General features: G+C 41.7%; 3 protein-coding genes across 6 annotated transcripts in view; 1 reads left to right on the forward strand and 2 right to left on the reverse strand.

The window, feature by feature from the left end:
- The first annotated feature begins 63 nt into the window (after positions 1-63).
- On the forward strand, positions 64-6,464 carry si:dkey-26c10.5 (uncharacterized protein LOC563797 homolog). Of its 3 annotated transcripts, XM_034611158.1 has the most exons (7): positions 64-346; positions 1,814-1,906; positions 4,097-4,201; positions 4,477-4,569; positions 4,957-5,108; positions 5,211-5,308; positions 6,047-6,455. In XM_034611158.1, exons 1-7 carry the CDS (start codon positions 259-261, stop codon positions 6,171-6,173), a joined length of 756 nt encoding a protein of 251 aa, XP_034467049.1. In that variant the 5' UTR covers positions 64-258; the 3' UTR covers positions 6,174-6,455. The 3 variants fall into 3 exon arrangements, with proteins under 3 accessions (XP_034467049.1, XP_034467051.1, XP_034467050.1); XM_034611160.1 differs by lacking the exon at positions 1,814-1,906 and having other exon boundaries at positions 66-346; XM_034611159.1 differs by lacking the exons at positions 64-346; positions 1,814-1,906 and adding an exon at positions 3,797-4,021 and having other exon boundaries at positions 6,047-6,464.
- Positions 6,289-13,136, reverse strand: trpv6 (transient receptor potential cation channel, subfamily V, member 6). Its single transcript, XM_034611042.1, has 17 exons — positions 12,893-13,136; positions 12,550-12,697; positions 12,349-12,446; positions 12,130-12,252; positions 11,076-11,216; positions 10,768-10,866; positions 10,445-10,620; positions 10,208-10,354; positions 10,026-10,105; positions 9,797-9,932; positions 9,098-9,184; positions 8,926-9,002; positions 8,664-8,829; positions 8,501-8,567; positions 8,122-8,390; positions 7,901-8,007; positions 6,289-6,959 (listed from the first exon to the last, which is right to left on the reverse strand). Exons 2-17 carry the CDS (start codon positions 12,678-12,680, stop codon positions 6,698-6,700), a joined length of 2,166 nt encoding a protein of 721 aa, XP_034466933.1. The 5' UTR covers positions 12,681-12,697; positions 12,893-13,136; the 3' UTR covers positions 6,289-6,697.
- Positions 13,137-16,105: 2,969 nt separating this feature from the next.
- ephb6 (eph receptor B6) overlaps positions 16,106-24,084 on the reverse strand; it is a 35,298-nt gene continuing 27,319 nt past the window's right edge. Inside the window, exons 6-19 of one of the 2 annotated variants that reach the window (XM_034611021.1) lie at positions 23,244-23,399; positions 22,642-22,913; positions 22,150-22,231; positions 21,273-21,397; positions 21,017-21,179; positions 20,422-20,536; positions 20,272-20,327; positions 19,713-19,829; positions 19,372-19,619; positions 19,021-19,239; positions 18,787-18,936; positions 18,043-18,227; positions 17,791-17,949; positions 16,106-17,485 (exon numbers count right to left, since the gene is read on the reverse strand). In XM_034611021.1, coding sequence (XP_034466912.1) covers positions 17,380-17,485; positions 17,791-17,949; positions 18,043-18,227; positions 18,787-18,936; positions 19,021-19,239; positions 19,372-19,619; positions 19,713-19,829; positions 20,272-20,327; positions 20,422-20,536; positions 21,017-21,179; positions 21,273-21,397; positions 22,150-22,231; positions 22,642-22,913; positions 23,244-23,399 — 2,153 coding nt within the window. In that variant the 3' untranslated portion in view covers positions 16,106-17,379. Of the gene's footprint in view, positions 17,486-17,790; positions 17,950-18,042; positions 18,228-18,786; positions 19,240-19,371; positions 19,620-19,712; positions 19,830-20,271; positions 20,328-20,421; positions 20,537-21,016; positions 21,180-21,272; positions 21,398-22,149; positions 22,232-22,641; positions 22,914-23,243; positions 23,400-24,084 lie in introns of both variants that reach the window. The other variant, XM_034611020.1, reaches the window with a different exon arrangement.

The raw sequence follows: 24,084 nt of genomic DNA on the forward strand, positions 1-24,084 counted from the left end.
AGGACAAAGATATGAGAAATACTTTATAGGGAAGTGTTCTGTATTCACCGAATAGTTTATCGTCAACTACTCTCGCTGGACACTTCTTGGAACATCGGTGGCAATTTTTTTCTATTATCACACCAAGGGGTGTGATATTTTGACAACTCATCTGCATTCTTGTCTGCCTGACGGAAAAGTTACATAAACTAATTGACGACCCACATCTGAAAGACTTTCCAGGCAAACCGAAAGTTAGAGGAAGAGAAGAGGAGAGCCATGGAGTTGGAGGAGATCCCCTTGGAGAAGAAGAAAAACGGAGATGGTGAAGGAGCAAGTGAAATGGTGTTGGAGGTCAAAACTGAAGGTATAAAGAAATGTATTAATTGAGCTAACACTTGATAATAAGGACAGAAAACACAAGATTAAATTGTGTATTTGTTTAAATTGGACAATGCAAATTCATTAACATGTGCAGTTAAGTCTAACATGTAAAAGTGCCAGATTCCGCTGAGCAGGCTAGTTTTAAATTGGCAAGTTGATGGTAAAAAACAGACAAATAACATAAGGACACATGTATAAAAAATATCCCAGACTTACCTACACAGCTAGATGGCATTAAATAATTAATACATCAATTTCACAACTGTAAGACATGAAAACACGGACAAAGATAAATTGTGTATGTAGAAATGAAAATGATGCATCGGTGTGTTTTATATATGTAAGCGTATTGCATTCACTTGATTTTGTTTTATTCATTTTCTTTTTTCAATTTTAATACTTTTATCAAGTACATTATCCTGGTGAAAAATTAAACATCAAATGTGTTGTTTTTAAATTGTTTTGTTATTTAAAAATTGTGCAACACAAACTTCATATAGCTTAGGGACTGTACGAAAATTATTTGTTTGGATCGACTTGATTTATTAGTCTAATTAAGATTGTTGAACATTTTTGGAACCGAATCTTAGTTTTATAAATTGTAAACAGATCAAGATTGACAACATCCACTCTCTGTGAAGGTGCGGCCACATACAGAGGACACACATTAATAATTTTTTATGAAAACTTATCTCGGAATTTCCAAGATAATTATCTCAGAAAAACCGAGCTTTCTTTTTTTCAGGTGAATGCAATACGCTTCCGTAGTTTTATACAAATATTTCTATATTACAAATTGTGTTGCATTCAATTGAGAAAAGATGTTTAAGATGTTTTTCTGAATTAACAAGATAATTAAGTCGTTAATTCAGAAAAACATCTTAAAATCCTACCTCATTGTTGCTGCTTATCAGCCTAACCCTGACCAGCAACCCTCTACCAGTGCGTTATGGTTACAAGTACGGTGTCAACTGAGTTAGGACACTTAATGACACGCGTATCTCCAAATGTCTCAAACCCAAACCAAAGTAAAACCGGATTAATGTAAACAGGTGGGACATGTTTGCTTCCAGTGAGAGCCTCTTTATGGTATTATACACTAGACTATTTGGTTAATTCAGAAAAACAGAGCAGGATTTATTTAATTTTTTATGAAAATAATCTCATTAATTCTGGGAAACAACCCTGTTTTTCAGAAATAAAGAGATAATTTTCCTTCAAAAAAAATTGGATCTCTTTTCTGAATAAACAAGACAATTATCTTTAAAAAAATCGTCTCTGTTATTTTATTTTCAAGTGAATGCAATACGCTTCCGTAGAATGTACTGATGTTATTACACAATTGATTTTGTTGTATTTCAGTTGAAATGGGAACTAACATTCAGAGGCAAACTCGAGTTGTTTGACAAGTCATGTTGAAATGGCTGTGTGTATTTTTGTCTGTTTGAAGAGGAAGCACAACCAGACCATTACGCTAAATTGCAAACTCCAGCTGAGGACGTCTACGCAGAAGCTTTTTTTGGCGACAAAAAAGCCAAAGCAGGTACATTATTATATAACGTGTGTGTGTCGTCTGTTTGTTTTATTTATTATTTATTTATTTTTGACCCTTTTAGACCCTTCATATAAACCAACTTCGTCATTATAACCTACATTTTAATTTGAAGTTTAAAAAAGAGCTTTGCAATAACTTGACCACAAACTTGAATAATTGTGCATGTTCCACCATTTTAGTCTCCATGCTGCAATCTATAGGAAATGAGAAAAAAAAATTAATAACATAAATCTAATCATCTGTAACATGTCGACTAAAGACATAATGTCTCGTATTGTTTGACTCTTAGGATACAGACGTTTTGAATGTACTAAATATTTACAAATATATTATTATATTTATGCAGTGCATGCACAATATATCCTAGTAATGTGTCTTGTAGTATATTCAAAAATTTCGAAATATTAATTTGCCTATGTAAAACATGTACTTGAAGAATATTACAGATGCTGAATATGAATAATTGACGGTTTATCTTTAATATCCATTCCTCAGTGACTATTGACTATATCTGCACAATTTATTATCCAGATGTAAACAGGCAAATACAAAACCACAACTATATAATTGAAGAATTAGTTTTGTGCAGAGTTTATACAGTTAAAAATAATTGTCAAAACTGCCTTTTTCCAGGCGAAACCTTCTGACACGTCACATGTGGAGACGCTCGGGTGTAAATAATACAATTAATGAAAAAATAATTATAGACATAAATAATTGATGATGGTTGAACACAATGTAACTGATCTGGTTTTGGGTGTGCCGCCTCATTTTCACACTGTCATGCTGCACTGGGACACTCGAATAGTGCAGAGTCATCTGCAATGTTTATATTTTTAACTTCTGCTTTTATTACAGTGACAGATCATAATATGTGTTTACATTATACTGTAAGTGCAGCTTTGTGAAAGTAATACAAATATCTATACTTATATAGAATGATTTGTTACTAAATACAGACATGGTTTATCCTGCATTTGATGAACTTGATGAGCTTGTTGCCTCCGACAGGTTCACATCATTATCGAGTTATTCAAAAAACTGTTTTGGACAACAATATAATAGTCATATATATGCAAAAATACAAATACAATCAAAACTACAGTAATACAAGTTATTAACTGTAACTTAAATTTAATCATGGCCCTTATGGAAATTCTGTTCTTATTGTCTGTCGTATGAAAATATGGACAGAGACACATAGTATATGAAGAACTGAAAAAATATCCACTGGTGTGTTTGATAAATTGTTTATAGGAAATATTTTCAGAGATTCTAAAAATATTCCAACATTGTATAGAATATATTTATAATAATACACAACTTGATTGAATTGTTTTACAACAGTAAAGTTAACAGTTGGAAGTGTCTCGTTGAAATGGTGAAAAAACACTTAAATCTAACCATGTCCTTGCTGATTATAAGAAGTTCTGTTGTTATTGTATTTCACACAGTGTATGAAGAACTGAAAATGATGCCCTGGTGTGATAAAAATATGTTTAAACTTTTTTTTATTCGTGTGGTTTGAGGTGTGGACAGAGCAGACAAAGCGTCTAGAGCAGGGCCTTGTTTGACTTCCTGCACTTTAATCACGTGTCTCCAGACAAACGTCTCAAATCAGCACCAAAGACGAGCCTATGCTCTGCCTCTGAGCTGAAACACGTGCGGATCTGAAATGACCTTCAGAAGGAATCTGTTGTTTTGGAGAACCGTGTCTGCAGACGGACACTATCTGCCTGTGCCTCTTTATCTCTCACTCATGCTCATTCTCAAACAAAGAGAGATTCAGTAGAAGTTCTGTTGAGTTGAAGGACAAGCTGAGCACTGTTCCACATGTTTAATTCAGAGGCATCAAAGGCGGGTATATGTTGCTATGGTGACAAGACCTTGGAGGGGAGGGGGGTGTGCTTAAACTGCACTGCTGCAGGCAGACGTCAGTTCACAGGACAGGAAGCAGGACGGAGTAAACAAGCCTCCTCACAAATCCCTGGACTATTTTCTTTATGTATATTAAATTCTGCCGCAATTATGGAGGGGATAAAAAAGACGAAGCCAAGGAAAACTTGTCATCCCAGTTATCGGTTGAACTGGAGGGGGAGAGAGGTAGGCCGCAGCTGCTGTTGTGTGTTGTGGTTACTGAAATATCTCCTCTAACATCATTCATGTCTTCTCACTCAGGCAAACAGACTGAGGGAAATGCACGTCTGTATCGTGCAGGCTGTTTATTCCTCACACTGATCTGCCTCGTCCTGCTGCTGGTCGTCATCATCCTCAGTGTGAAACGTGAGTAGCCTGGGATCTGAATTCATGTCAGTGTTTTTCAAAACAAACCTCTTTTGTCTAGACGCAGATTCTGAAAGGACTGCAGCTATAACTTACAGTTTAGATTGAAAAGAATATGGACAAAAGTTTATCTGACGGGGTCATGTTGCTTTTATTATGTTTTTGTTTTGTCTCATGGACAATACAAGGATATGAACTGTGGCTGATTGAATAGCTGCAGCCTGAAGACTTTATTCTTTCCCTTACAACTCCTCCCACTCTGCTCTGATTTCTAGTCCAAACTGGATCCCCAGATTGCCCAGGGAGTTGGGAAACAGGAGCAGGCACGTGGACCACTGGAACCAACTTCCCCAACACTCAGCGCCAGCGTGAGTGCAATGCCAGGAAGAAAAGAAACATGTAGATCAATGAAAACCAAAAGATGAGGGTTTTTGCTTGTAGATAGTTCTGCTTTTGCGTTGCAGAGGAAGCTTGTTCATGTGCTTGGTCTTTAGAGAACCTGGGAAATTTCATTTCATTTATAACTAAATTCAGCTGAGTAAGATCAGTTTGTTAAAAAATACACGTATATACACGAAATATAAGGAAGAAATGCAAATAAGAGCAAAAAAAGGAAAAACAAAGGTCTTTAAGTCTGCTGTGGAATTTGGTGTTTAAGGATATTTCAAAGGGAATTCAGGTCACATTTTCAGAGTGAACGTTGGATTTTCTTGTTGTATCAACATCTTCTGAAAGTTGTATGTCTCTTCTTGCAGAGACCGTCTGCAACCACTGTGGTAACGGATGGCTGCCGTTTGAAAAGTCGTGTTTTCACCTGTCCACCATCAGGATGAACTGGTCCATGAGCAAGAGAAACTGCACCGCCAGAGGAGGACATTTGGCCGTCATCTCCAGCCTGGGTGTTCAGGTGGAACAGAAATTGACTCATTGTCTTGCTCGCTTCATTCCCTGGTGATGACTTGGTAATAATGTAATATTGTATTTGTGTAACTGTGTAACTTCTCCGTAGACTTTTCTGACTGGGGCGACGAATGAAGTATTCTGGATCGGGCTGAGCAGTACTGGAAATCAATGGAAATGGGTCGACAACAGTGCACTGAGAACCAGGTGACTCTTTTTTCCTCTTCAGCCGTCTCGCTCTGTTCTCTTTTTTCTTTCTCAAGTTTCAGGCCCATAAAGTTTGGATCAGATTGTAGGAGATTATTTATAAAGCTTGAAAATGAGAGAGAAATGGTGGCAATGTTTGTATCGTGCAAATGCTCCTAATGTGTTTAACATACACAGTCAGTGGCCAAATTATTAGGTACACCTATATAGTCTAATGAAATCCAGCAACGTTTTTGTTGACGTTGTCTGAAATGTGTAAATTACACTAATTGTATTGCTGAGGTCATAGTGAAAGGTGTTGTTGTACTGGACTACCTGAGGAAGTAGGAACGGGTCGTCAACTAACCACAATGTAAGCGGTTCGATCCCCGTCTCCCCCATTTCGCATGCCGATGTCCTTGGGCAAGATAATGAACCCCAAATTGTGCCTGACCACTGTTTGTAAGTGTGTGATAGCTTTAGCATAGGTGAATGCGACTTCTGGTGTATTTAAAAAATGTATATTACTTGCAGCTAAGGCATATAATTTAATTGAAATTATTTCAACACTATTAACAAAACTGAACGTTATTTTTGGCTGTTGTATTGGAGTGCACAAGTGTACCTAATAATGTGGCCAGAGTGAATATATAAAAAAAACAAAAACAACTAAGGATTCGTTCTCTCTCCACTTTACTAAAAATGAATAACCACGATGTCCAATAATATGATGTAATTGTGAATATTCTTTTTTTGCAGTTATTGGGAAGATAATCCGGCCAAGGGGGAATGTGGCCTCCTGAGAGGTGCAGGCCCACCCCAGAAGAACTGGTTCAGGTCGAACTGCGCCCACTCATCCTACTTCATCTGTGAAAAGCTGCCCTGACAGCGTCGTCTTTTCAACAGAGAAATGAGCAAACGCATTCTCCGTCTGCAAGCATCGACTCCTCAGTAACACGTCGCATCGTTTCTCTTTCCACTTTTCAATCAGTAGAATCCGGCAAAGAAAATTACAAAGCTCCTTCGGCAATAGCTGTTTTGTATTTAACACCTGTGGATTTGTTAGTTATATTTTCTTGCAGCATCGCGTAGTATCATTTGAACCTGAATGTGGACTTTGTTTCAACAAGGTTTTATTTTCATATAAAATAGTCATGCATCTACCTAACAAGTACAATGTCTATGTTTCACTTTGTTTGACCTTCTTATATACAGTATTACTGCTACATATGTTTCATCTTGCTATAAAAATAACACAACTCTTTTCTATAGCATAATACTGCAGGAATAATTGCACTGTTGTCTACATAGAGAAACTGAGATTGTTCTCCTCCCAAGTTAGTTCAGTGAAATTCATCAGCACCACAGAGCTGTGAGATAATAGAAGGCCTCGGATGACACAGTCGCCCTCTAAACGTGTTTAATGTCCTGGTCCTCCGGGTCCTCCGGCTCCATTTCCAAACCCAAAGCGCTGTGGCGAATCATCTGCCAGCCAGTCAGTGTCTTCCTGTTGCCAAAGCCACCTCTGTTTTTAGGCCTGAGCGTCGGGGTTCCTGAGCTCGAGCCCTTTATCGTGTCCATCTTGTCCCATCCCTCCTTTTCCTCCTCTTTGGAGAAGGCTTTGATGTAACGACGCATCTTCTGCAACATGGAGTCGTTTCTGTCCTCAACCCTGCAAAGAGTAAAGCAGGAGTAACAGACGTGTCAAGATAAACCCCTTTACACTGAAATCTATTATTTACAAATATCTGATCTATTTGGAGATGAGAACCCTCTGCTGTCCTCTTTAAGAATTCTTTATTTGTACGTTTTGTTTATCCACAATATGTTAAGTTCAACCTTTCGGTAAAAATGCTTGTTCTCGAACAGAGAAGCACACATTCATCCTCTGACCACAAACTCTGTGGCCTCTAATGCCTCCACTTTAAGTCCACATCATATCTGCAGCTTCAGGTCATGTTGTGCTGTGAGTAAGAACTAAAGTGAGTCAGCACAACTTGCAATATTTCCTGCAAATATGACAAGATACGACCCCAAAAGACTGGAAACAGCTTGCCTCATCGATTTTAATGAGTTATTTGATGCAATAAAAACAGAGTGAAACGCCATGATTGACAGCTGCATCGCCGAGACCTCACTACTGCGGCTCCACCCCCTGATCTCTACAACGCAGACTCTGGCTCGATTGCACAAGATGGCATCGTTCGTATCCCTGGGTATTTTGGCTTCACTTTTGGATACAGGGAGAAAGTGGAGACGCGTCATCCATCTTTATATCATCTTAACCTATATCTATATATCATCTTATCAGCAAAGAGTGAATTAACATATTTCCCCCAAATGTTATGTTATGTATGTGTAGGACGTGTAAGACTTACAGCTCTCAGAGAGTAAGAGTTGTGCTTACACTCATGACGGCACAACATGACATGTGGCTGCAGTGCATTGAAGGCCACTTAGGTCGTGGTCAGTGGACACACTTGCGTCTCCCTGTGTGATTATTTTGAGTGAAAATAGAAAACCTAAAAATAAAACCCCTCACCCCACTGCACTTCACATGATGTCACCTTTGTTATTTGTGTTTCTGCCGATTGCATTTTCTTTTGCACTCACCTGAGATACCAGCGCTCCTTCAGGCCGTAGTCGAGCCCACACACCCCGAGCCGAGGCCACAGCCAGCGTGGCAGCCTCCTCTCCAGCATCAAAGTTGTGGCCACTACCTGCACATCACATCACATCTCTTATATATGACACAGCAATGCACGAGGTGTTTTCTGCACATTCACGCCCCTGCGTTTAAATCTGGGCAGTGCATGTGTGCGTGTGTGTGTTACCTGTGTCCTCCAGAGCTCGTCTCTCTCCTGCGCCACCCTCCAGTGCGTGTCGCTCATCATGGCTATCAGTAGATTCAGCAGCAGGATGTAGGAGACCACAGAGAAGGCGCAGTGTATCACATGGACGATGGGGGGTGTGGTGATGGTGTGCTCCACGGGCAGATCTATGAGGCCTACGCTGAGCTCAAACTGGGAGAAGAGAGTGATGGGGAAGGAGCGATATGCAGGGATGGAATCAGGCTCCTGGGTCATATACACCATCCACAGGGCTGAGGAGGAAAAAGATACAAATCTGAATGCTGAACATCAACTATTCATATCTTGGAAACTTCGTGAGAATTAAAGGTTTGTTTGTTCTTGTCACCCAGAATATACTCACAGGTGGAAAAACCAATGAGCACAATGACAGTCAGCCACATAAACTTTGTCAGGTCTCCAAATATGATCTAAGAGGAAATGAGACACAGGGGGTTCAGACTGAAAATGCAAATGACTGAAATAGCTGCTGTTTCCATGTTTCTTCGTGAGATCCTGTCTCCTACCTTCTGTATCATGATGACATAAGGGCCGAGCATTTCAAAACCCCGGGCGAAGAACATGACGTTGCACCAGCCCAGAACCAAACACACGGCCATCACCACGGCCTCTCCCTGCACCTCACAGGCTCTGAACACGCAGAGCAGCACCACCAAGCAGGCGTAGCTGATACTGGCAAAAGCAACACCGACAGCAGAGAATTAATAATAATAGCGTTTCAGAGCAGTATATGCTTTATCTTGCTGTTTATATCGGGTCTGAACGTACAGGATGACATGGAAGGGGCCTCCAAGTGCTGTTTGGCCAAAGTAGCGCTTTGCTCCCACTCTCAGTATATCAGGGATCTGTTGGCGAGGATACAGTAGGATGTGTGTTATACACTGTAAGATACAATATGCATGAAGATAAAGTATGTTTTGCAAATCTATCGTAAATTCACCTCCAGCAGCAGGATGGCAAAAGCTCCCAGGACGCTGATGATTTCTCCTGCCAGCCGCAGGTTGTCTTCATGTGTCACATAACTCTCCTGAGACATGGGAAGAGGAAATTCAGTTTGCATTAATATAAAAGCACATTGGTTTTTGACTCTGTGTTATATGCAGGTGCACAGTACAACCACCAGGCTACGGCTACGTTATTATCTCTTTTTGTATAGTACAGTGTTTTTGTGATTGGATTGTGATAAATTCTAAATATCTTCTTTTTCATAGTAATATAATATTTCTTTAAAATGAATACAATTTACTTATGTTAGGACAAATATAAAGAACTTTTAAGAAAGCAAACGTTTAAATCCAACCTTGTAAAAATAATCTGTTAAACTTAAAAGTCCTGTGACACTATAAGAGTTTTATCATCAAAACCTGAATTCGTCAAATATAATATCTTAAATGATAAATATATACACTAGAGTTACAACCTCTATAAATATATAAGAGGTTGCTAAATTTGAATGATTAATATCAAAATATAAAATCTGAATCTCTGAAATAAACCATTAAACGTAAGTAAAGGGCAGAACCCTAAAGAATCACTGTGTAAGTACAGTGTGGAATGTGATTATATTATTCATGGTCCTCTGTATGTAGTGTAACATATTAAATTTTAAAGTGGTCACATCTCATTTACTCCAACGCACATTGAGTGGTTTCTGGATGCGGATGGTTTTGTCCATGTCCGACTTTGTGTAGTTCTCCGGAGCGTCCTTCAGGGGGCGAGTCACACAGCACAGTGTGAAAATCACGATGTACAGCAGATACAGAAACATCAGCAGCCTGACACAAGAGAGGAGGAGAAAACGTTGTAAACAACAACAACAAGAACTAAACAAGACTGTACATGTGTGGGCCTGCAGCTCTTGACCTTACCTGAAGTAATGTTTTCCATAAAGGTTCCACTTCAGACTGACCAGCTGCCTCACGGGCGTCACCTCCAGGATCCTCCTCGCCTGGAAAACAGAAATCACTCATCATCAGACCAAATTCATTTCATACAACATAACCTGTGATTTCCTACTAAATGCTGTATATCCGGTGAGATTGTAACTTGCCTCTCGTTCATGGCCGCCAACAATAAGCTCCATCACTGACATGTTGTCGGCCCACGAGTCGATCTCTGTCAGGTCGTACAGGTTCGAGGTCAAAGGGCCCAGACTCCACTGGACCACACGTCTCTTATTCACCAGGTGCTGAAATGCCTGAGAGAGACAGAGGGAATCACAGCAGTGAGGACGGGATGATAATCTGCTCCATCTCTCCATGTCAGAGTTTCCCAGGTTCCCACTCACCACGACGTTTCCCTCTTTGGCCGCCAGTTTGAAAGGTGTAAGGCCTCGGTAGTTTGGCACCATGTCGAGTGGCACTGACTGGTCCAGCTCTGCGTCGTGCGCCATAATCAGGTCAATGGCCTGGCACGCGATTATCTTGTTGGGCTGCAGAACCAAAATGTGAAGTACTGTGTTGCCTATAGGGAGGAAGACATGCAGGGAAAACAAGGGAGAGCAGACGGGAGGTACACGAAGAGACAACAGAAAGACATGAATAATTAAAACAACAGAGAGACACACAGATATGAAATAATACAGTGTCTACAAGAGGGAACATCTTGTACCTCTGTAGTCCTGGACCCTGGTGCTGGCCCCCGCATCGATCACCATGGAGATAATGTCCTCGTTTCCAGCACACACAGCAAAAGACAGGATGTGTTCACCTGTTGTACATTTAAAAAAAAACACCAGCACACAAGCAAACATTACATTTTGATTTGAAAGCAGAAGAACTTACTGATTTACACATTGATTGGGAGCCTTTGGCTTCATTGTCTTGCTGAAGTTAACCACTACATGTGGACACCTGGGGATCCAGCTCGGACTGAGCCACTCCACCACAAACAGTTTAGTCTCACTCACGTCAACTTACCGTAGTATATGAGTCCTCCTATCCTCTTCCTGAAGTACAAGCCGGTGACTCGGGGGTTGACCACATCACCACCTCGACTAATGAGATGATAGACCAGATTGGTGTTCTGATTCACCACGGCGATGTGGAGCGGAGTGACGCCTGAGACCGAGCAGAGACAGACAGTCAGTCCACTGTGAGGGAACTGTTTTTTAACATTTTCACCTGCTGCGTCAGTGATGTTTAAATAAATGTGTGTTCCACCATTTTTACTCAGCTGTATCCAGGGGTATAGAAGTAAAATATATTAGTTGGGTATAAGTAGCACTGTCCCAGCATAATAAAATAATACATATATTTAAATAATAATACAAAAAAGATACATAATAAACCATTTTAAATAAATACAAATTAGAGGAGAACTTACACAAAGCATCAATGTATCAAAAGTCATCAAGATCATCATTATTGATGGATAAATATTCAATCTAATACATAAATATTCAGAAGGAGACGATTTCGTGTTAATTACTTCATATATTGCTGGTTAGTTTAATCTGTTATAGTATCATACTACATGAGATGACCATATACTGCATTTTGTGTTTTTTTTGTGCGAAATCTAATATAGTACAATGTTTATACCTGAAATGAGTGGAAGTACGATGTAGCATAAAATGGAAAATATTTAAGTAAATCAAAAATATCCCTTTTTTACTTTCCATCACTGGCTGTAACCTAACCTTTCCCCACATTATAATAAATGTATCTTGCATTTTTTTGTATTGTCAATTTTACAGGTATATAAATAAAACAATTAATGCTCTTAATTTTTCAAAAAGATAATGTAATTCAGAAAAAATCTAAATGTGCAGTACGTCCATATTTGAATTCAATAAGAGCTAAAGATGAATAAAACTATAGTACAAAAAGACTGTGGGTTAAACTGCTCTCGGTGCAGTTTGTCCCTTTCTATTCTTATTTATTTCATTATTTGCAGATATAAGGAAACAACCTCACAGCTACATGATCACGTGTTTGTGCTGGTGTTTGTGTGTTTGTATGAAGTATCAACCTTGGAAGAGCTCAGAGGTCATGGGCTCGTTGATGAGTTCAGGAGCTCCGTCCATCAGAGCCACGGCAGCCTCCAGGCTGTCATTCATCATGGCGACATGAAGCGCCGTCTCCCCGAGAGCACCTGAAAGAGACGATCACAGCTTCGTCATGCACAACTGACCCCGTGCTGCACTGAAACACCAACACGACGATGTGACACTTCACCGTTCAGCCTCACCTCTCTCAAAGATGTTGGTGGACGCAAAGCTCAGCAGCTTCTTGATGCATCCCACGCTGTTCTTCTTAGACGCATAGAAGAGAGGAATGTCATTTATGCTGAGGGAAGAAAGACAAGACAAATTAAAATTGTGTTTAAACAGGTTTTTACAATTGAATACCATTCATTATCTGATTCTGTATCTGTTTTGAATTTCCTTACTACTTGGTGTAGAACAGAAACGTCTCATCCAACATCTCGTTCCATCCTTTCTTGTTCTGAAGGCGAAACCTCATCTGGCTCCACCAATGGTTGAGCTCGCTCGGAGCCGATCGGGCCAGAGACGGAGACATTGACCCCTGATGTTTGACTTCAGGAAGAAAATTGAAGTTGTGAAAAGAACAAGGAACAAAAAAAACCCAATTAATTCTTATTATTAGCAGGTAGGACTAACTTTATCATTTTGGTCTTGAAAAAAACATTTTGGTTTGTATTTTATTCATTTGTATTGTTAGAATACAATTAAACAAATGAACGAAGAAGGAAAAAAGTTTCTTAAACTTACCCTCAAACAGTAAAAGTGCTGCTCCTCAACCTCTGGTGACACTCGGACATAACATGGACAAAATCCAGAAGCAACACCTACGAAATGTCCATGAGGAGAAGTGAAATCCCAGCGGCCTGACTTTTATATATAACCCAGCCACGAGGGAGGAGACCTGTGGAGGGATTGAGAATGAATGGGTGGAGAGGGAGTAGAGTGAACAGCAGACAGGTCAGAGAGCGAGAGTGAGGCGGTAATGAGCAGGTAGACTTTCACTGCGGATCAAGAATCCCACAGGGAAAGTTATGCTCAAGGGTTTGACTCACCGGGAAGTCCTTTATCATGCTGATGCGAAGTTGTTGCCTCGATTCAATCACCTGAAAAGAAAAGCGGCAATGGTCCGATCCCCTAATTCCAGTGTATCTCTCTTATCACCAGGCCTATCTGCATTCCTCCAACCTGCTCCCACCAAAACCTGCATGGCCACTATGTAATTTCTGCCACATCATGACAGTCAACACATAGCCGTCCTTGTTTCTGGTCCACCATTTCAGGAAACCTGTTTGGAAATTGCAAGCCTGTACGTCTTGGTTTGTAATGACCCTCCATGATGGAATCTGGTTGTGAATAGTTCTCCAAGTGAATCTGGGATTATTTGTCGGAGTAAATTTGGAGATGATGCGGGATTTTCCAACATGTTGCATCTTGTGCACACACTGGTCAAAAAAACTAGATTCATTCACAATGATTTAACTTGTTGAGCACCATTGATGTGTCAACAGGAGCCCTCGCAAACATGGTAATTGCCACATTACAAAGACCATAATGATCATTCTGAGGCCGGCGACATCACGTCCCAGGAGGGCACGTCACTTTCCTCCGAAGACAAGAAACAAAGAAAATGGGGCATATTCCTACGGGAAATTGCAATTCTTCATGTACGTGTTTGACACAGAATCACAGATGTATTTTCCTTGCAGATAAATCATTTGTAAACTGCTGAATCAGTCGCCATTTCAATGATTTCTGCTCCTCCTGGTTGTAGCGTACAGGTATTTTGCATCACCATTAATAGGTCATGACTAACGGGCCGGTCAGCCACAGGATAAACAGGGTTTAGGGAGACTCTATAGGAGGAGCTGGTAATGGTTGTAGCTGTGGCCGTCATTTAGTATTGTGGAGATAATAGCTGTTTACCAGACGGACTGCACCATCTTTAAGTAGTGTCATAAAAACCAGTGGTTTCCAGTCTGTTAATGTCTTTATAAAGGAACAATAACAGCATAAAAACAAGATATTGTGGTTTGCGTGTCCAGTGTTTCTGCACCTGCGTTTCTTTCACAACATCATCTTAATATACGTTGGGACACAACAGCAAACACTTATTAGAGACGTCCCCTCATACATGGACGACAGTTAGACAGACGCTCAATGATCATCATTAAAACAAAAGGTTGAGTCGATTAGGCTGCAGTAATACAGCCTAACCTCAGAGAGCTGTCATTTAAAATAACAAGTTTTCACTACTTCATCTTTAAACCTTAATTACTCCTAATGTTTTAACTCAAATTCTCTTTAAAGTGACATTAAATAGGAAGTTATATCTTATATCAACTCTGACAAACAAAATCAAATGAAAATTCCTCCTCTGTAGTTCTCATATTTCACTTTCATCTTAAGTAAATCTACGTCACCGCTGTGTTTGAGAAGCCTGCACTTTACGTGTGTTTTTCCATTTTCTGATGCTTTAACCTTTATTCTTTACACTCCACTGCTTTTCAAAACATTGCATTGTTTACTGCTCTGTTTATCTGACATATCATCATATCTTAAAACTGATCCATTGCTCAGTTGATGAAAGTCTCCCTCTTGTGGAATCATTTTTGTCGAGAACTGAGTCAATGTTTTATTCTCACAAATACTGCTAATATAAGTGTATCTGTGATGGTAATCCTATAACTGGATTGACATGATGTGTACTTTTGTTACCTCAAGTATTTTGTGCTGATATAACATCTTGATTTTAACTCGTACTGGACTATTTATACATAAGCTTTGTACTTCACTAAATGTACTTAATTACTTCTGACACCCCTTCCAATTCCAAAATACTGAACATGACATTTTAAAGTGTAATCTGCAAAAATCTGTATCAAGAGAACGATTTGTCATTATGAACACATCCTTATTTTAGTGTTGTTATATTGCACCTTTCTTTGTTCTCTAAAATGCACCTGCAGAGACACGGGGCCGATGTCTGCAGGGAAACACAGCACAGTGAGATCAGCATAAGCGTGAGGGTTTGTGCATGTTCTCAGCACAGATCTGCTCTGATAGCAGCGGGACATGAGGGACACCAGTCTCTGTTGTTGGACAGATGCTGATCCCAGCAGATGTCAGACTCTGATTTGACTCAAAGCTGCTGATCTGTGGAAAAGGAGCAACCAGGAGTTCGCTCTCTAACACTGTGAAGGTGATATTATGTCATCAAGGTGAACACGCCGTCATTACTTTTGTAGCTGCATTGAAATGTATGTATAAGTTCATGTATTTATCATGTATGATACTTCTTCATACAGAGATTCATATGATAACTGATTTTATGGTTTGAACACATGAAGCATTTAAAGGCCACCTAAAAGTGCCAGCTTCATAGAACTGCTATAAACTCACATTTGCTCTCTTTTCTTATTCTCATGTATCTATTCATCTTATATATATTTTCCATTGTTGTTGAATTTGGTGTGTGAGCTTTTATTCAGAGTGGGGGGTTTTGTTCCGATGTCGTGGGTCTCTTCAATTCCATGTTCAAGGTCCAGTGTGTAAGATTTAGGTGAAAGGGATCTATTTGCAGAAATTGAATATAAAATAATCCTAGTGATGTTTTTACTAGTGTGTTTCATCTTAATTGTACAAATTGTTGTTTTCTTTTCCCTAGAATGGGCCCTTTATATCTAAACACTTTATATTTACATCTGGAGCAAGTCATCTCTACAGAGGCCGCCATGTTTTTAAAAATAGCCCAGACTGGACAGACTAAACAATTATGACAACTGAAGGTTTCATGTTTAGAAGGACAGGGGGAGGTGATGGGTATTCAGCTGCAACATGCTACTTTACCACTAGATGTCACTGACTTCTGCACAATAAACCTTTAACTCTGTTTTCGTGATTTTCTGTATTTGGACCTTTGTTGGTTGGATGAACAGGACTCAGTAAAACAAGACAAGATTTGTTTTTAAATAAAGTCATATCATTTATTTTACAAATTTTCCACAATTATGGAATAGTGGTGAACACTCACAGCTAACGATGTGTGTAGCCTGACACACCTGTCTCACGCACACACACACACGCACGCACACACGCACACGTTTCCTACGGTACACACAGGTTACAGACACACAGGTACATACTTAAGAAGCATTTTGCCTCCTTCCTCCAAGTGTAAATCAGATCAGATTTTTTCCGTCTTTGCCATTTCACACATTCACAAAGCTTCAGTGACTCAGTGTCTTTACTCTATCAAACAAAAAGAGGTGAAGTGTGAAACGCACACGTACAGGTGAGTGCTGTTCAGCTCTGTCCTCATCACAGGTGGACGCAGTGTTTGCAGCCGAGGTGACGCTCGTGGCGTTCGACAGCTCCCGCCGCACGAGAGGCCCGGCAGTGAGAGTGACTCATACAAACAGGGCTGCTCTCAGACCATGGATATGTCTTTTAAACAGGGAAAACATCTTTTAGTGTAGTTTTTGTTTCCCCTCTTTCACGGCAGCAGTTCATATCTAACCTCAGGGCGTGTGGTGCTGACTTTGGACTGGTGGTTTATAGCTTTTGCTCCGACACCGAGCGAACTTTACATTTTCTCTGAAAGTTAATGGTGAGACCTCATAAGGCAAACCACATGCTGCTAGGTAGTACACTGTTTTCTGCTTTTAGCATTTAAGTGGAGAGGAACTTTAAAACTTTACAAACAACTAAAAAAAAAAAAAAAAAAAAGGCTTTGATTGTCTTCACGCAATTCTTTGTGAGGAGAGATCTCCATGTTTTTTTGTTTTTTTGACTGACCTCACTGGGGTGGAGGTAGGGGGACATTTGAGGGAGGGACATCAGTGGAAGAGAAGGTGAGAGGTAGGACTGCAGATGGGTGAGGAGAGAAGGCAGACAACAGCAAAGTGAAATCTATAGTGAAAAACCTTGAGGAATCTTTAAAAGTCCTCGTTCTCCTTAACAACTCCCTGACCTCACTGTGACCTGGACCAGGTGCATCCCTCTTCTTTTACTTGTCTCGAGTGACTGGCAGGAAAAGTCCGATCCTCTTTTTCTCACCCCTTCTGGTTGTAGTGTCAGGTTTATCCGAATACACAGCGGCACTCTACGCCGATTCTCTCTATTTTTGTTTGGGCTCAAAATGTGCTCGGTGAAAATAAACGTCTTGCAGAAACCAGACACGACAAGCAGAGGAATGTGAAAACCACAGAAATGTTGTTGTTCTGTAAACTGGGATTTCACACCTCCACCTGCCCCTGTGTCAGATGGGCTCTGAGCTGCTGGGCCGCGGTGACGATCTTCCTCTGGTGTCCCACCAGGTTCACCCCGAGATTCTGGACGTCACTGAAGAGGAGAGAGCAGATGAAGAGAGAGTTTAGCTCAACACTGCAGCTCTAACTGATGTTTCACAGGACGACACAGGATGTTCTAATATAAATGCATTTTATTTATAGTCAGTCACATTAGCCTCATGGTGTTTATGAACCGTGCTACTTGTGGTCAATTTTTCATATATAAATATATTTAGAAATATAAAAAAGTGGACTGTCTTTGAACGATACACACAATTAGCATATAGAAGGTAGAACATACACAAGCTCCGGTTCTCCTTTAATCTGAGAGTTACAGTAATACCCATCCATACTCACTCCATGGTGAGTGTGCTGACTCTGTCTAAAGTGTCCAGTTGAGCCCGATCGAACTCTTCCTGATATCTCTCCATCCTCAACGCCTTCAGCCAATCGCTGACTGTCGCCACTGCTGATAAGTCTGTGGGTGTCGGGCTGAGCAGCGTCTGAGAACAGCTTCTGTGATGTCAAAAAAATGAGAGCATGAGAAAACAGCAGATTGTACATCACCTGCTGCCTCTGATGTGTTTGTGACGCGCTTGCTCGTCTCACCGGGTCGGCTCCGTCTTGAGGGTGGCAGGGTGCCTGATGAGCCGATCCAGGGAGGACAGGAGGGAGTCGAAGCCGAGGCGGTCCCCTCGCTCTGCCTGCCAGCACTGAAGCATCAGAGAGTGGAGGGCAGGCGGGCAGTTGAGGGGGGCGGGAAGACGATACTGGTCTGCTACTGCCTTCATCACCTGAGAACAGGAACAGAGAGAGAGAGAGACGTGAGACAGAAGTGGGGCAGATGGTGCGAGGAGTCTTGTGTAATTGCCTCATGTAAAAGGCCACGGACCACTGAGGGCCTGCAAGAGTGACTAAGAGAAAATCATGCAAATTCCAGCTGCCTGGCATTTTAAATGTGTCTGTGGAATAAAGAAGAGGGGGCCAGTGATAAAGTACATTTACTTAAGTAGTTGTCTTAAATCTTTAAGTACTGCTACTTTCCTGGAGTTGCCCCGTGTTTGAGGGAATTACACTTTAATTCCACTTTCCTTCAGAGGAAAATATATATTTCAAACCACTTTGTTAATATAAAAGCTGATTTGCAGAGTAAACCTGTAAAACAAGACCCTAACACATAATTCACATTATTAGCAGGTACGACAGATTGGGAGAACTTTTACTTTTACTTTTTAATTCCATATTATTACAGTGTAGCAGTAAAAGTTGTACTTATAAGACCTTGAGTGCATTTGCATCACTAATTTATTACGGCTTCTCCTGCTCAGGCTAAATTTTCTCCCTCATACTCACTTCTTGATTGCTCATGTCCCAGTACGGGCGCTCTCCGTATGACATCACTTCCCACATTAGTATGCCGAAGCTCCAGACGTCACTGGCTGAGCTGAACTTGCGATGCTGAAACGCCTCCGGTGCCGTCCACCTCACGGGAATCTTACTGCCCTGATGGAGGAGAGAAACAGAAGCAGTGAAGCAGCGAGCCAATGAAAACCAAACTGAAGAAAAAGCCCTCGTCCCTGAACGCACCAGCGAGGCAGTGTACGTGGGTATGTTTTGGTCCAGGCCCCTCATGAGTCGTGACAGGCCGAAGTCAGACACTTTGCACACCAAGTTGGAGTTGACCAGCACATTCCGGGCTGCCAGGTCCCGGTGGACAAAGTTTCTCTCAGAGAGGTAACGCATCCCTGCACCGACTCCCCTCAGCATCCCAACAAGCTGCAGGATGCTGAACTGGCCCTCGTTCTCCTGAAACATTTAAGACGGCAGGATGAGGCAGTGAAAAAGAGATATATTTCATTTATAGTGGAGTGAAACCTGTGCTGTCACCAGTCATGTGTGCCATCGATGGGACATGTTGACAATGTGCTGTTTTCTCACCCTGAGGAATGCGTCCAGCGGCCCGTTCTCCATAAACTCAGTGATGATCCTCTCTGGAGGGCTGTGGGTGACGACGCCCTCCAGCTTCAGCACGTTGGGGTGGTCAAACTGGCCCATGACCCCCGCTTCACTGAGGAACATCCCCCTCTCCCTGTCAGACGCCCCCCAGCGAAGAGTCTTCACCGCCACAAGCACCTCCCTGCGACCCATCGGACGGTAACGACCTCGAGAAACTTCGCCGAACTGGGCTGGAGCAGAGAGGAGGTGGAGGAGATCACAACGTGTCCACAGTCAACACAAACATCTACGATAAGATTCAAAGGGCTGAGTGTCAGGCCTACCTGAACCAATCACCTCCTCGATCTTGAGGTGGGTGGGATCTATCTCACGGGCAAACTCTTTGACGGCCTCACTGGGGTCTTCATAGGTGGATGGGTCCACATAATACTTCACTCCACCTGGAATTAAAATGTAGTTTATACTCCTCAACACGTACTTATCCTGACTTGAGGTTGGGATGATCTGTTTTCGTACAGTGAAGGATTTTAACTGATAATGTGCATCTAAGAATTAATATTATCTTATAAAACACGGACAGTTGATTTCATCTTCTTCATTCATTCAGAAAAACATTGCGCTGCTTTCTCCTGGATGAAATAGAAGTTTCCTTCTTGGGGGCAAAATCTTTCTTTTAAATGAATTATATTTATCAAATATTCAAAGAAATCAAATTAAACAAATGAAACAAAAAACTTGGTTCATCAAAGAGCTTAATCATACACTGAATAAGTAAAATATATTATAATAGGCAGCCTTTTCTCCTTTAAAATAAATCATTCATTTGACTAAATTAAAATGATACAAAATTAAAATACATCAATTAAATATAGCGCCTCTCACCTCGGTTACTGATGTATCTCTGGAGTCTGTCGCTGTACGGGCTCTCCCTCCTCTTACTGTCACGTAGAGAAAAGAAAAGTGTGAACATGCACGTTATTATTAAAAACTCTACATCACACCTCGGATGTAACGTGTAGATCAACCACTCACCTGCGAAATACCACCACGACCACAATCGCAACCACGACCAGAAGAAATGCCGCCCCACCCATCACTGAGCCGACCAGCAGAGGAAGTCGATTCTGGATCTGCTGGGAATGTTCCTCTGAGGGGGAGAGAGTGAGAAGTCTATCGGCTGTAATGTGTCATCGAGAAGGTCATCCACTATGGAATCAAAGTGTTATAATGTTGTACTTTCCTATCTTTTCTATCTGGTGCTTTATATATGTATATGATGTCTTACATTCATGATTTATATTGTCCTGTCCATGATTAATGGCTAATTTCCACCACTTTGCACATCCTCCAAATTTGATTTAAGCTGCAAAGATTTCCCATCTCTCCCTTTGCTCGTCTGCGCCTCTGCTGTCCTGCATCCGTATCACTGTCTTCAGCTTCACCCCCTCCACCACCCAAGCATCCACCTGTAGACTCCCACAGGGAGGTTAAAGGTATTTGCTCATCCCTGCCCATTAAATTAAGGTAATCATATCTAGATGCCAAACTTTAACTGTGTTCTGCTGAGTTGTCTGAATTACAGTTACGCAGTTTGAGGGAAACAGACGTCACTGGTGTTCTCTCGTACCCAGAGGCAGCGTGGTGAAGTAGATGGTGTTGCTGTAGGGGCCGTAACCCCGCTCATTGCGAGCTCTGATCTGGAAGCCGTAGATGGAGCCGGGAATCAGAGGGTTGATGGTCACAGTGTTGGTCTCGCTGTACACAGTCATCGCACTGTCCACGTCTGAGCCCTGAGGGACACAGAGGAAGGTGATGACGACTCCCGTGCTGTGTGTTGTGTGCGAGCGTCTACTTTACACGTGTACACGTTTCACTGAGCGCACCTTGTCGTAGTATCTGAGCTGGTACTCCAGGATGTCTCCGTTGGGTCGGTCCGGCTGAGGCCACGATAGAGTGATGGAGTCTGGGGCTCGGCTTAGCTGGTGCATCATGGGAACTATACTGGGAACTGTGGGGGACAACAGATGATGATGTATGAGCTGGGCTGAAGATTAAAATCCCTCTAAGTCATTTTACAGCTTTTGAACACTAGTTTTGTTGGAGTGACAGTGACCACATGGGGGCAGTGTCATAGAGTCTGGAGAGGATAGTTGGAGAGCAGGAAAGTGCAGTGGGAGTTTTTATGGAGCACCAAGCTGGATCTAGTTACAGAGACTATACTGGCTGGACCGGTTACAACTTTCCAGAATTCCATTCATTTAATCAATAAAGAGCACATGCAAGAACGATTTGAGATCTTTTAGGTTCAGTGGAGGCTCTAATCAATCTAGGACAATTTCTTGGAAAATGTATAATGGTGCATTTTGCAGACAACAAGGCCACTTTCTCCTCTCCCTCTCCTCTCCTCTCCTCTCCTGTCCTCTCCCGACTCTCCCGACTCTCCCGACTCATCTGCCTCTTTCTGTCTGTCTTTTTGTCTTCCCCATTTCTCATTTGTCCCTCTCCTCCACCACAGTGACCATAATGGGATCTGACAGGATATTGTAACCTCGAGCAACCTCCTGTCCCGAGAGCAGTGGCAGAAAAGATGGAGGAGACAGAGACAGAGAGAAAGAGAGAGAGAGAGGTAGAGGGAGAGATGGTGGAGGGGGAGAGGAACTCCAGACACACACACACACAGTGTATCTACACAAACATCATCATCAAAGCTTCTCTTCCTCTTTCATCCCCACTTTTTCATCGTCTCTGCCCAGTCCTCACCTGACTGGCTCGTGGTGAAATTGATGCTGGCGTATCGAGCTGAGAACGGACTCAAAGCTGACACCTCATTCATGGCTTGCACCTGTCGATAAGAGGAACACGCAGACGTGACATAAAAAAAAAACGCTTATTTACTTTCATGACACGCTTCAGTGTTTGAGACACATGCAGCTGTGTCGCTCAGTCAGCAAACATATCATCATAATGAATAAGAACTAGGCAATAATATAGTCTGTGAGTATTTGTTGGTGTGGAACTATGCAATAACACAGCAAAGAGGAACCGCCTCCTCTGTGGCCTGAGGAAAAGGTTTCTTCATCCTCATAAATTTCTGGAAAAACAACTGCACCATCGACTCAGTCCAAACATTTACTTGTAAACCGGTATAGCAGGCAGTTCAAGCTCAAACATTTATTATTATAAAAACAAAGCATCAAAGAGAAATAGTGTATTTATTTATATCAAAGTGTGTTTTGTGTTTTTCCACCGCACCTGCATGAGATAAGTGACTCTGGTCAGCAGGTTGTTGAGGGTGACCTTGGTTTGTTTCAGGTTGGTCTGGGAGGGACTGAAAGTGACGCCCTCACCACACCAGGAGCATGTCGCCGGGTTGCTGAAGGTGGGTGAGGGGCAGGTGCGGCAAACCACCCCGTACCACACCTCGCTGCGGCCTCCCATGTCCGAAGGCGGGCGCCACCTGATGGACACCCCGCCGTCATCGCTCTCATACTCCCAGGACATGGAGTTGGGAGCAGATGGAGGAGCTGAGGAGAAAAGCAGAGAGATGGAGAGAATGGGAGAGGTTTGACAAATTTAGATGGAAGCATCTGCTACAAACATAATGAAATAAAAGAAGCAACATAAAAGTAATGGATAAACATAGACTTTGGCTGTGGGGCAGTTAAAGCTGAGAAACTAAAATACCTGAGAGTTTCCTTTGGCTGGTGAAAGTAAATATCAATTATGTTGTGATAGAAAAAAAAAAAGAAGAGTGTATTCATCTTGGTTCTCACAGTCGGAGTAAATGGCAAAGGAGGCCCCCTCGAACACTTCAGAGAGAACCGGGCATAAACAAACAAACACACAAAGCTCACTTGTGCAGGCAGAAGAGTTGGCATCATTGGCTCCCCGGTAAAAGCCGCTGCGACATTCACACATACTCGATCCTTTCTGACTGGTTCTGCTGTTGGAGGGACACACGGAGCAGGGAGCAGAGCCTGAGACGGACTTGAAGTAGCCCACAGGACAGGCTGAGGAGACACAAGGAGGGATGAGCTTAATACACAATTTATAATCAATGAAATAAACTGATTGGTGTGCGCCATGAATGTGCCTGCAGGGTTTCAGAGTCTCTCTCTGCAGATTTTACTGAATACAACTTCATATAAAAAGAGGACCCTTTAAACCCTGAGAAGAAAGCATAAAAATTCACATTAAAAACAACAAGTTCCCCGACAGAAAGGGTCATCAAATTAAAATAAATACATTAAAAAGTAAAATTAGTCGAGCTTAACAGTTCATTTTTGAGGTTAGAATCAGCAGTTGACACAACAATCTTAACTGCCTGGTGGTCCACTATTTGTTTGTTCTGGACCTCTCTACCATAAGTCTTAATCAGTAGATGGAATTTCCTCAGTTGTCACAGAACTTTAGACGTAGATTATAGAAGTTCTTGGTCGAAAGCACGAGAATAATTGAGTAAGTGGAGCTTGAGATAAGATTGTCAACACGGGTTCAGTCGGGTTTCTGTGCACTGATTCATGAAGAGATGTAAAAATATTCAGAATGAATGGAGAGGAAATCTATTGAGGATGGCATTGAGCGCAGTAGGTAAGGTTTGTTACAATTCTTCATAAAATACATTTTGAACTCTAGGAAACTGAATAAACCTTTTGATTCTCAGCTGACTGAACAGCAGAGGAACCTTCTGAACGT

Source organism: Hippoglossus hippoglossus, chromosome 16, assembly GCF_009819705.1.
Source record: "Hippoglossus hippoglossus isolate fHipHip1 chromosome 16, fHipHip1.pri, whole genome shotgun sequence".
NCBI lineage: Eukaryota > Metazoa > Chordata > Actinopteri > Pleuronectiformes > Pleuronectidae > Hippoglossus > Hippoglossus hippoglossus.